A 12,728-nucleotide genomic window follows, 5' to 3' on the forward strand; every position below is an offset into this window, starting at 1 on the left:
CAAGAAATTTATAAATCACATGCAAAGACATCTGTTGTTAACAGTTTATGAGGTAACTATATCCTTCGATTCCTCTGGATTCATTTTTTTAAATATGCAGAATACTGCATACTGTTTAAGATAGTATATAAGTTTATGAGAAAAGTGGAGAGCTTTCTTCCTTGAAAAGTGGATATTGAGATACCATTTGCCTCACAGAGAGGTGTTCCCTACTTCCATCCCCATTGCCAGACAATAAATATTTTGAAAAAAGTGACCTAAAACAAACAGCCTAAATGTTAGGTCCATCTGTCTGCATATCTCCTTAAGCAGGCTGTATCTTACAGTTCTCTTACTGCATTGGGTAAGTGTTAACTTAGTTTTTGTTGTTTGCACTTTTGCTTTATATATTCTACAAATTACCATTTATGCAACAAGGTTAGGGTTAATATTGCATGATATTCATTTATCTTGTTTCATGAGCTTTCCAGTACTGTACAAGGTCAAAAAAGTAATGCCTGTGGTATCCTCATCTCTCACTTTTTTACACTGTGATCTTAGCACAGTAAGGTACTGCAAAGACCTTCCTTCCAAATGTTCTCCTTCCAAGACGTTCCTTCTTGGGCCAATTCAGTATCCTCAACATCCTATGATTTTGTTATTCTATCACTGACCTGTGATTGGCCTGTTTTATTCTAATTTCCTGAAAACCCAAGTCCACGTATTTGCAACAGCAAATAACTGTCTAAAACCAATGTGTGATTCTACCTTCTTTACTATTTTTACTGGCAAATGCCCTATTTTTTTTTTTTTTTTTAACTTTTGGGACACACACAAAAATCAGCAATTCTCATAAAGTGTTCGCTAGTGTGGCAGACTTATCTAATTCCTGAAACTCATTCGTCCCCTTGAGCCAGCCAATGGGGAGGAATATGATAATGCAAATACATGTTTTGTCTTCTCACTTTCAAATAATTCACCATGTTAAAATAAACTTTTCTTTGTTTTTTATTTGTAGAACCAGCTACGTACCCATATTTAAGTGCTCTCCCTATTATTTTTTTTGAGGTTTTTGTTTTTGTCTGGTTTTTTGTTTGTTTTTTGTACATAAGGTAACTGGGCAATCAAACACCTTTTGGGGATCCTGGCTTTAGTGTTTTATCAGCCATTTCAAAATTAAATATAAAAATCCTTTGTAAGAAACTTGCATCCTAATTTTTCTTTATTGCAATTGAAAGTGTAAATAATAAGACAATGTACGTAAGACCTTCCTAATGTCTAATACAAACTGGGCTCTAGCAAGTTGCCCTATTTTTATTAGGGTTTTGAAGGTTTTTTTGTGTGTGTGTGTATGTGTTGTTTCTTTTTCTTTTTTAAATGTACGGTAGAGTAGTGTCTGTATTAAGGTGTTAACTGTAGTGGGGTTTTGTCCAACAAGCCTGAAATTTATACTTTGAAATAAAACTACTGGGTTTTTAACATTCTGAGTACTCTGATTCATTCTGATTATTTACTCTTGTGGCTTTTTTGTTTTTTAAAAATACTCCACCTTGTTTAGAATCACCCATTACATACTATAAAGTATGGCTTATTTAACCTACTTGGCAATTCCATGGCACTTGGACCACATCTAACTGTCCAGTTTTGAAAGAAAGTTGCTATGCAGGGTTGTTGCCAGATCGTATAGGTGCTTTTAACTTAGGGAGGCAACAGTAAGATTTACTATATTGTATGCCTAGCCTACACTGCAAAAAGACTCAACTGATGCCTGTTAGTGACCAGAAAAATCACTAATTACTAGAGGTTCCTTTGAAAATGAAGCTCCAGCTTCCCCTAGGGTTTTGTCATTAGACATATTCATCCAGGGAAAAGGGAAAGTATAGGAGCATTCTTATGGGCCAGGCATGGAAGTGGCACCCATCTCGGGTTCCAGTGGCTAGAATTATGTGGCACAACTATCTGAGAGACACTGGGAGATGTGGTCTGTGTGAGCAGGCATGAAAGGAGAATATGGATTCTGCTGAATGAAGGAGCAGTTTCTGCCATACCCTCTTGTATATTACCATGTATGCTGAAGCTTAGTATTATTTATATATAATTTCTTCTACAGTGCTCTACCTTACAGTGAGTGCTTGCTAAAAAAACAAAATCAGTGGGAAATCAAAGTGACAAATTTAATATATTTTATTGCATAGTTCTGATGGGAAAAACATAGCTAAAATAGTGCCTTTGGTATCTTATTTGTAGCCTTCTAGCTCCTCATCTCCCTCCTTCATTTTATGTCGTTTCAAAATTGGTTTCATGGTAATAAAATCAAAGTTGTAGACCTCTGGCATGCCCTGATGTAGAGTTTTGTTGAAACGGTTCCAGCGAAAAACAGGGAGGCCACCTTGTACTGTGGGACCACTTATGGCATAGGATGTGTACTGAGATGCTAGATAGATATCTGACACCTGGAAAGAGAGAGGAGGAGGACATTTTAGAAAATCATTCAGCAAAAAATTAAATCATGGCCTTTCCGCCCCCCCCCACTTCCAAAGTCACAATGTTAGCTTTTTATATTTTATTTTATTTTGAGACAGAGTTTTGCTCTTGTCACCCAGGCTGGAGTACAGTGGCACAGTCTCAGCTCACTGCAACCTCTGCCTCCTGGGTTCAAGAGATTCCCCTGCCTCAGCCTCCTGAGTAGCTAGGATTACGTGCACAGGCCACCACTCTGAGCTAAGTTTTGTTTTTTCATTAGAGATGGGGTTTTGCCATGTTGGACAAGCTGGTCTTGAACTCCTGATCTCAGGTGATCCACCTGCCTCGGCTTCCCAAAGTGCTGGGATTACAGGCAGGAGCCACTGCACCAGGCCACTGTCTTTAAAACAAAATTTTCTTGCCATCTTTTGCATTGTCTTTATATGATATAGTCTTCTGTATACATTTGGCATTAAATGTGAATTGACTAGAAGTGTGTGAAATGAACAATGTAGCTAAAAGTGAAATGTAAAGTCAGATTACTCATATTCAGAATTCTAGCTCCAAAACTTACTTAAAAATCACTTAACCCCTCTGTGAATCAGTGTTCTCCTTTGTAAAATGGGCTGATAACCCTACTTCATAGAATTGGCATGAGGATTAATGCAAGCAATGCTCAAAGCAAAGCCTAGAATACATGAAATCCTCAGAAAAAGTTATTAATCAGGGTGGTAACAGAGTCTTAAAGTAGAAGGAGCTCACTGTCAAAAATTGAGGGTCATGGTTCTGAAAAACACGTTAACCACTGACTCGCGGTGGATCTTAATCTTAGAGGGGAAAGAGAATCTCTTCTGATTTCCCCCATATTCAAAATGACTCTACAGAGATAAATTATATTTTTAAAGAATATCCTTCAACAGAAACTTTTTGATAAAAACAACTGCAGGTCTCTGTCTCTGGAAGTGAGATTTGGTAGAGGGAAGCTTGGCCTGAGTTCTCCCAGGCAAGGCAGCAGAGGTGATTTTTTTTTGTGCATTCTGCGATGGATACAAACTTCACACACTTGACTGAATGCTTGCAAATACCATTTTTAAAAAGGAATACAAAAGCATTCGTTGGGGTTTCATCTGCTCCAGCTTCTCTACATCCATCCTTTTTAAAAAATGTTAACATTGAGAGTCACTGAGGCTAAAGCTTTGCCTTCATCACACACCTAAAAAGAAGGTTGAGCTGGAACTTAGAATACTTAAAAGCATTTTCTGTTTAGATATTAGGCTGATAGATAATAATGTGTAACTGGGGTCAGCATTCCTATAATTTTTTGAGCCAAAGATAGAATAAACAGTTTACTCTGACAGGCTTCTTCAATAATTTAGGACAGGTGATAAAAAGACACACACCCAAGCCAAGAGTGCAAAAGGATGCAGTAGCATGATTCCACCAACCAAATGGCTCATACCCTCAGACATCCCAAATCCAGTGGTGGGCAGGTCAATTTTCAACAACCATCTTTCTGAGGAAAAAAGTTCCTGATTTGTAGTGTTTGCTGATTTCCATAATGTAAATACTTCACTGCTTTCTTTTTTTTTTTTTTTTTTGAGATGGAGTTTCGCTTTTGTTACCAAGGCTGGAGTGCAATGGTTCGATCTCAGCTCACTGAAATCTCTGCCTCCTGGGTTCAAGCAATTCTCCTGTCTCAGCTTCCCGAGTAGCTGGGACTACAGTCGTGCACCACCATGCACAGCTAATTTTTGGTTTCACCATGTTGACCAGGATGGTCTCGATCTCTTGACCTCGTGATCCACCTGCCTCGGCCTCCCAAAGTGCTGGGATTACAGGCGTGAGCCACCACGCCTGGCCACTTGACTGATTGCAAGCTATCAACGTGATGTCAGCTAGCAATTGGTTCTTGCATGTCTGTAAGCCGGCTTTAACACACCATAGCAAACCTACTTATTAGTCATATTTTGAGATACATTACAGCACTTATCAATTCTAACATTGTGAAAAACCTCTGTGCTTCAGTCATCCAATCCAAACTTGCTCCTTTGGCTAAATTCAATTCATGTTTAACATGGAATCACACTGCTTGAATATGTTCTTTGGACGTTGGGCCAGTCTGGTAAAACTTAAGACAGTAACATCATCATTATGATTGTATGCATTTACAAATAACTCACTAAGTACTTGAAATATTTTACAGAGATTAAAGGTTTATTTTTCACAACACCTTATGAGGTAAGTACTGTTGTATCAGTTTCACAGATGAGGAAACAGAAGCATGACAGAATTATGTGATTTACTACCAGGTGGCAGAGCAGGGACTTGGAAGTTAGATAATGGGACCTACCAACAGAATCTCTGAAAAAGCTGATTCCTGGGTTGAGTTTATGGTTAGACACATTATTGTGCTTCTTGCCTTAAAAACCTGTGCAACTTTGCCTTTGGAGAGGCCTGTATGCTGGTGGGAATTAAATTCAAAAGCCAATAACAGCATGTTACCTTCGTGTCATAACAACCTCCAGGATTTGGGTTACTTGAGGTCAGGTCCTCACGGCAGCAGATGGTATTACAGGGGTCACCTTTACTATAAGGATCATTCTTATAATCTAGAAAACAGAGAGCGATGAAGAAGAGAGTGAGTATTGGCGATTCAGAGACACAATTCTCCACAGGAAGGTTTTGGGGCCTGTTAAAGTGTAGATAATTAGAGAGGGTACCCCCACAGGCCTCCTCAGCCCAGCCTGCTTCCACATAGAGACATCTCCCTGCGTTTGTGAGGAAGGAGTAAGCCCTTGGCCTGCCCTCAGTAAGAACCTTACACAGTGGAAAATCGATGGGAGAGACAACGAGGTAACTGTGCATCAGTTGTTTCCAAGAAAAGAAATGCAAATTTGACTTTGATGCTGTTCATTAAAAAATGAAGTATTTATGACCAATTTTTGTTTTATTAGCTGCTGTTATCCTTGGAAGGAAACTTGTGTTTGAACAAAAATTATAAAGGACCCTGTATGAGTTATTTCTTCTGTGTTTTACAGATGATCTTTTCAATTAAAAAATGTATACACTCTTCTCTTTCATTTTATAAAGGAGGCCCAAGTTTTATTTGTTGAGTATAAAATGTATAATGTTAGTTAAATACTAAATACTTAAATAACTTCTTACAATTCCTTCTAGTACAGAGATGATAAACTTACATGGATTCTTTACCCATGGGGAAGAAAAGAAGGTTTGAAGAATGATTCTTGAGAAATATGCTACGTACTGTTGTATCTCATGATATATTTCATGGATGCCACATCCATCACATTCCCTTGGTCACGCCGGAAGATTTTGGCTCGTGGAGCTAAATCATAAGAGTAGTCCAAGCCCAGCTTCTGAACTAACAGTGGATACCCACTCCAGCTGTAGATTTTTTCATGGAAAGGAACATTGTAGGAGGGCCAATATCCTGATTTGGAATGAAAGGGACATAAGGGAGGGATTGACAGGGAAGGAGACAGAAAAGAAGAGATAGGGAGCAAAGTAAATGTTATCCATGATCATTTATTTTGAAAGTGGGTACAGGTGTTTAATTACAAAATAATGTATAGGAAATAAAGCTTTGAATGTGAACCCTGGCCACCAAACAGCCTTATAAATTGCCTAAATCAGTACCTCTAGATTATTTCATTAGGGGAAGAAAAGCATCAGAATTCTCTGGTTTTCACCCAAAATTCTTAATCTTTAAGCCAGAAAATAAACATATTCTCCATAGAGCAAAATAAAGTATAATGCAAAGTGGTCTGGGGAGCTCATCTAAGTGGATTTAGTTACTGAAATGCCAAGAAATGGTTGTTCTCATTGTGGCCCTAAAAAGGAAGGTGTCAAATGCTAACCGTGAGGAAGTGGAAGAATACAGCACTGGGATTAGAAAGCCTGAATTCTAGGCTCAGGGCTTAAAACCTTGGTCTCAGGCAGGTAACCTCATTTGTTATTTTGTTTCTGTTTCTTTTTTTGAAAGATATCAACGGGGAGGGAGAGAAGTCCATAATGTGAGGGGATTGGGGATGATCTTCTAGGTTCCATTAGGCTTTTAATTCCTTTGACTCTAAACATTTATAAGGGCTCGGCTTCATTCAAAGCTTCATAGTGTGTGAAGGCCACACCAACCAGTAGTCACTGAGCACCACACATGTGACACGGCTCTCTCTAGTAAAAGCAGAATTTCAGAGACATCCTAGATTACACTGGCCTGGGTTATTGCCTACAGGACAGTCAAGGAATGTGTCCACCATTCAGGGTTCTCTCCCACCTCTACATTCCTCTCTTGGCCCTTGTCTGCCTTTCTCCTTTGTATTGTTGCACAGGACCTCCTCTTTGGGGGTGAGGTTATTGAGACAAAAAGCAAATGATAAGACACTCAGCCTTGCTAATTCTGAGACACAGCCAGCATCGGAAGAACTGAGATATGGATAACATCGAAATTACAGAAGAAAAACAGATTTGTTGCGAAAACATAACCAAGTTACATAGACTCAGGAATTAGATTGCCTGGATTTGAAGCCTGGTTCTGCCATTATTACGTATGTGACCTTGGACAAACTGCTTAACCCCTCTGTGCCTCAGTTTCTCATGGTCATTAAGTACTCAGCATTAAGCATCTTTGTAAGCATGAGCATTAAATGTATTCAGATGGAGGGCTTACAATAGTATCTAATACTTGGTAAACATTAGATGATTAGTATATATTTATCTTTGTGAAAACAGCTCAAATGAATAAAGAAAATGTCTGCTTTATACTTCACATTTCATAAAGCTTCATGATTTATAACAGCACTTAAAATAGAGCAACTTGGCCTGCTGCAGTGGCTTACACCTGTAATCCCAGCACTTTGGGAGGCCGAGGCAGGCGGATTGCTTGAGCTCTGAAGTTCAAGACCAGGCTGGGCAATATGGCAAGACCCTGCCTCTACTAAAAATACTTTTTAAAATAGGCATTGGGGTGCATGCCTCTGGCCCAAGCTACTCAGGAAGCTGAGGCCCAAGAACAGTTTGAACCCGAGAGGCAGAGGTTGCAGTAAGCCATGATCATAAAGCTACACTGTAGCCTGGGTGATAAAGCGAGACACTGTCTCAAAATAAATAAATAAAATAGAGCAACTTGTTTAATCTCACAACGACCTGATGATGTATAAGTATTACCATCCCTTTTTCTTAAAAGAAGAAGCAGAGTTTCAGAGAGGTCAGATGTCTTCCTTGGCTCACAAAACTTGACTGAACACAGGCCTTCTAACTAAAACATCCAGGACTTCTGCTACCATACCACAGTTGCTTCCAAATGCTAGGAGATGTGCCCCCACTTTTAATGTGGGCAAAACACATGGGTCTTTCTGACCTTTTCTTTACTCACAGTAAAATGGCAACAATAACACTTATGTGGTAGTATATTACAAAGGTCAAACAAGAGAACTTAAGTAAAAGACTCAGAATAGTGTCTAGAACGCAGTAGGTACTCTGAATTTAACTCTCTGTTCTTCTTTCCTCTGGCAAAAGAAAGAAAAATACAGACAGATCACTACCAACTCTTTTTAGTCTTAGGGAGTTTCAAGGGGTCTAGCTATGGGACTGCAGAGAACCAAGTCTACCATTCTGTTATCAGCAGCTGTCCAAAGAAGAAAAGACTACTTTAGCAGGCATCTCTCTCTTGATGCATGCTATTATTTTCAGGCTCTTAGCAACTGGAGAGATCAGCTGAGCTCTCTGTTTTGAATTGCTATATGCTAACCGAGTAACAACCTAATGATTTGACTTCTTGGATGGATTTTCCTAACAAGCAAAGAAGGTAGGTCCACTGCTTGGTAGCATAAGAAATGCCTGGCAATGAAAACTCCCACTTTAAAAAATTGTTTTATGTGTAAGTCTTAGTGGATTTAGTTGGTATGAACCAGTCTTCACTGACCAGGCTCACTCTAGGCATCATTACAAAATCAATTTGGGGACCTGGAAAACCAAGAACCAGGTCCTAATCCCTAGGGCCCACACTTTATCTCGATCCTGTGTCTAGTCATCTGCCCACTGCTCTGCTGCAATAGTCTCCTACCTAGTCTCCTTTCTTCCCATCCAGTCTACTCTCCCTTGCTGGGAACTCCCAACTTCTAAAACATAAAGGCTGAACTGTCAGTAGGATTTTTAAGGCTCACATTTTCTCCCAATTAATCTATCTACTTATCTCTATTAATTCTCATGATCATCCTCTGAAATTGTAGAAGTCCACACTCCTACATCCTTCTTGGGAGCCAGACGAGTCTCAGAATTTAGAGTTTTTCAGATTTTAGAACAGCAATGGAGTGCATGGATTATATGACATTACAGTCTCTTTGGGAAACACCTCATAATCAAAATGATATTTCTGTAGCCTAATGTACGCATGGTCTCTCTAAGAGGAAATAAAGACAATTTTAAAAAACAGGCTGTGCACAACACTTCGGAAGGCCGAGGTATAGATGGATCACCTGAGGTCAGGAGTTCAAGAGCAACCTGGCCAACATGGTAAACCCCATCTCTACTAAAAACACACACACAATTAGCTGAGTGTGGTGGCATGTGCCTGTAGTCCTAGCTACTCAGGAGGCTGAGACAGGAGAATCGCTTGAACCTGGGAGGCGGAGGTTACAGTGAGCTGAGATTGCACCACTGCACTCAAAACTGAGTGACAGAGTGACACTCCATCTAAAAAAAAAAAAATACAAATTAAAAACCACTTAAAGTTTCTTTCTGGCAGTTTTTGCTGCCAAATGAGTTAAGATCAGGTCTTACCATACTACCAAGTGAGCTAGGCTACCAAATCAAAACGAAACATAAGAAAGAAATAACAATTTGTGGTTTTAGAGTGTTGGAATTTAAAAATTACAAATACGTGGTTGTGGATGTATATCACGATTCTGTTTTATAGATGAGGAAAGTGAGGCTTGGAGAGATTCAATAATTTGCCTGAGATTTTAAGGAACTGAGATTTGAATCAAAGCAGTGAGCCTCCTGGTTTCAAATGTCTGGACTCCTTGCCCTCCAGAAGTACCCTCTCTGACTTCACCCACTAACAGCCACGTTCTCTTTAGGTTTGCCATGGGGCTGGGTACACCAGACCTGGTGACAGCTCTTCCCATCCTGTGTTCCAGCAGCTGCTTTGAGTGCTTTGCTTCCCTATTAGACTCCTGAGTCAGGGATTCTGCATCCTTGCTTTTCTAGTTCCTGGGCCACAGGAGCACTCCATAATGTTTGCTAGATTGAACTTAAAGCTTTAGCCAGGAACACAGGAGAAAAGGTAATATTAGAACCAGGAGAAATCACAGGGTCATGAATGCCTGATTTGTGTCCCAGTCTGCACATTGTCCTGTAGGAGCTGGGGAAGTAGGTTTACATGTTGTGCTAAACCTGGTCATTCTCCTCCAGTGTGACTAGCAGTGGCATCCCCAGCCTGTCTCCCCACCATACCCTCTCCCATCACACATTCACACATTGTGCATTCCCCACACATTGTGCACACACACATACTCAGATTTATGGCATGAAGAAAGTACCTTTCCGTAGAACATCAGTTTGTTCAGAATATTCTACATACGTAGGAATTTGCTCCACAATGTACAGAGTGCCTTTGTCAAGGCTGTGGTTCAGCTTTACCTTCTTCAGGTCCAGGACCATGTATTGATTGTTATAGGTGCCTGAAATATCAGGAGACATGAAGATGGGACAGGGGCATGACTTTACGGGTTAACAAGCCTAAATCAAAACATATGTCTCTGCCTAAAAGTTATTCCGCAGGATCACTTACCAGAGTTGTATTTTGAAAAGATGTCTGCCCACTTCTTGCCACTATCTGCCATCATATTGGCGACACGGACTCTCTGCCAGGCCATGAGAGTCTCAGGAATCACCTGCTCTAGAAGGGTTTTATTATACACACTGTTCGTGGTCTGCAGCATTATCAATCCACTGCTAAGAATGTAAAAGTCATCCAGAGACACCAAAAACCCTATAGGAAAGACAAATACATCAGCATATGTATACACGGAATATTGAACCATCATGATTAGCAAAGAGCTTTATAGACACGATGCATTTTGCAAAGCATATCAGTTATTAGTATCCCTGATCCACAGTAGCCTCTCCCAGCTTTGGATCACCTCTGTGCAAGTCGTCCAACTGCTGTTTATACAGGTGCCAATAGATGTCCACCCCTGGATTTTCCATTGAAAATTTATTTTATGATTTGAAATAAAAATATGTTAAATCCAGAACACTGCAAGTTTCCAGAATGATAAACAGATATCAATCCCGACTTGCTAGGATTTTGCAGAAGAACTTTTAATTAGGGAGGGGATTAGCAGGGCTAGTTAGCAGGAATATGAATGCCTTTTTTTTTTCTCTTTTACTTCCCTGTATTTTTCAAATTTTGTGTAAGTCTACTTTTTCTTTTTTCTTTTTTTTTTTTTTTTTGAGACAGAGTCTGGCTCTGTCACCCAGGCTATAGTGCGGTGGCGTGATCTCAGCTCACTGCAACCTCACCTCCTGAGCTCAAGTAATTCTTGTGCCTTAGCCTCCTAAGTAGCTGGGTTAACAGGAGTGCACCACCATGCCTGGCAAATTTTTGTATTTTTAGTAGAGATGGGGTTTCACCATGTTGTCCAGACTGGTCTCAAACTCTTGACCTCAAGTGATTCACCCATCTTAGCCTCCTAAAGTGCTGAGATTACAGGTGTGAACCATCACGCCTGGCTAAGTCTACATAATTTGTATAAATGGAAAAACATCTACATTTAGAAAAGTAAACATGGATTTGAAACTAAGGCACTGACACTCTTGGTCAATGCTATTTTATAAATGTCGGCAGCAACACAGAAAAATCAGTGAAGTCACAGTCTTTTCTGAAGGCCTATTTTGTGGCTTACACTGGGACGAGTATGGAAAGGATGGAATATCAGGCACAACTGTAATAAAAACAGGATATATTGTCATCAGCAACAGTAATGGACCAACTGTCAGTGCTGAAGAAGTGTCAGAAAGGAAAGGACCCCAATGGTAGAGTTATAAGAGGCCAGTGTGATAAGTTCCTTTGGTTCACTGGGCGCGGTGGCTCACGCCTATAATCCCAGCACTTTGGGAGGCCGAGGAGGGCGGATCACGAGGTCAAGAGTTCGAGACTATACTGGCCAACATGGTGAAACCCCATCTCTATTTAAAAAAAAAAAAAAAAAAAAAAAAAAGTTCCTTTGGTTCATCTGCTGAAGGGGATTAATACCCCTATAGAATAGTCCTGAGGCAGCTAGGTAGCACCCTTCCACTATGTGAGGTCACAGAGAGAAGGCACCGTCTATGAGAAACAGGCCTCATTAGACACCAAGTCTAATGAGGCTTCCCAGCCTCCACAACTGTGAGCAATAAAATTTCTACAGTTTGTAAATTACCTAGTCTGAGGTGTTTTGTCATAGTAGTCAGAACAGGCTGAATAGTTTCAAATTTCTACCATTTTTTAACCACTTTTATCATTTTTGCCATATCTAGTACTATCTAAACTATTATCTAGTTAATATTTTTATTTTTTAACTAACAAGAATTAAATATATTTATGTTATACAAAATGATATTTTAATATCTTATAAGTAAACACTGTATATATTTTGGCATACAAAATGATATTCTGATATACGTATACATTGTCAATGGCTAAATCAAGCTATTTAACAAATGTACTACTTCATATCTTTCTTCAAATTAACTCACTTTTCAAACTTAAAATACTCAGCCTTATCACATGCCACAATATCTAAGAAACTATGGATTTAATGTTTTTGTTTTTTCCCCAAAGAAATACATTAAAATAAATGCATTTCTGATATGCAAAAAATATTTGTCCACATACCACGTAAAATCACCCCACCAGCCTTCCGCATGCTGTTACCCATCTGTTCGAAACTAGTATGGAATAAGTAAGGTGAGGTCAAAGAAAGGGGTCACCTGAAGCCGAAGGTAAGAGCATGGATTAGAAGTCAGGGGGCCTGCATTTTAGTTCCCTGCTTGCCTCTAATGAATTTGACAATTCTCATTTTGCTTCTCTGTTGCTTCTGATAGCCTGGGACTAAGTGATGCCATTCAGTTCTAACAATCTGATTTTAATTTCTTGAAATTTCTTGCCAGGCGCGGTGGCTCACGCTTGTAATCCCAGCACTTTGGGAGGCTGAGGCGGGTGGATCACGAGGTCAAGAGATCGAGACCATCCTGGTCAACATGGTGAAACCCCGTCTCTACTA

At 39.7% G+C, this 12,728-nt stretch overlaps 1 protein-coding gene across 2 annotated transcripts in view; it reads right to left on the reverse strand.

Annotated features, from left to right (window-relative positions):
* Positions 1–2,141: 2,141 nt before the first annotated feature.
* The window catches only part of PLBD1 (phospholipase B domain containing 1), a 56,552-nt gene continuing 45,965 nt past the window's right edge, over positions 2,142–12,728 (reverse strand). The window contains exons 7-11 of one of the 2 annotated variants that reach the window (XM_017528315.2): positions 10,253–10,453; positions 10,002–10,142; positions 5,708–5,893; positions 4,945–5,051; positions 2,142–2,432 (exon numbers count right to left, since the gene is read on the reverse strand). In XM_017528315.2, the coding sequence (XP_017383804.1) occupies positions 2,217–2,432; positions 4,945–5,051; positions 5,708–5,893; positions 10,002–10,142; positions 10,253–10,453 (851 nt within the window). In that variant the 3' untranslated portion in view covers positions 2,142–2,216. The remainder of the gene's footprint in view (positions 2,433–4,944; positions 5,052–5,707; positions 5,894–10,001; positions 10,143–10,252; positions 10,454–12,728) is intronic. The other variant, XM_017528323.2, reaches the window with a different exon arrangement.

This window comes from Cebus imitator, unplaced genomic scaffold (genome assembly GCF_001604975.1).
Source record: "Cebus imitator isolate Cc_AM_T3 unplaced genomic scaffold, Cebus_imitator-1.0 Scaffold2, whole genome shotgun sequence".
In the NCBI taxonomy this organism is placed as follows: domain Eukaryota; kingdom Metazoa; phylum Chordata; class Mammalia; order Primates; family Cebidae; genus Cebus; species Cebus imitator.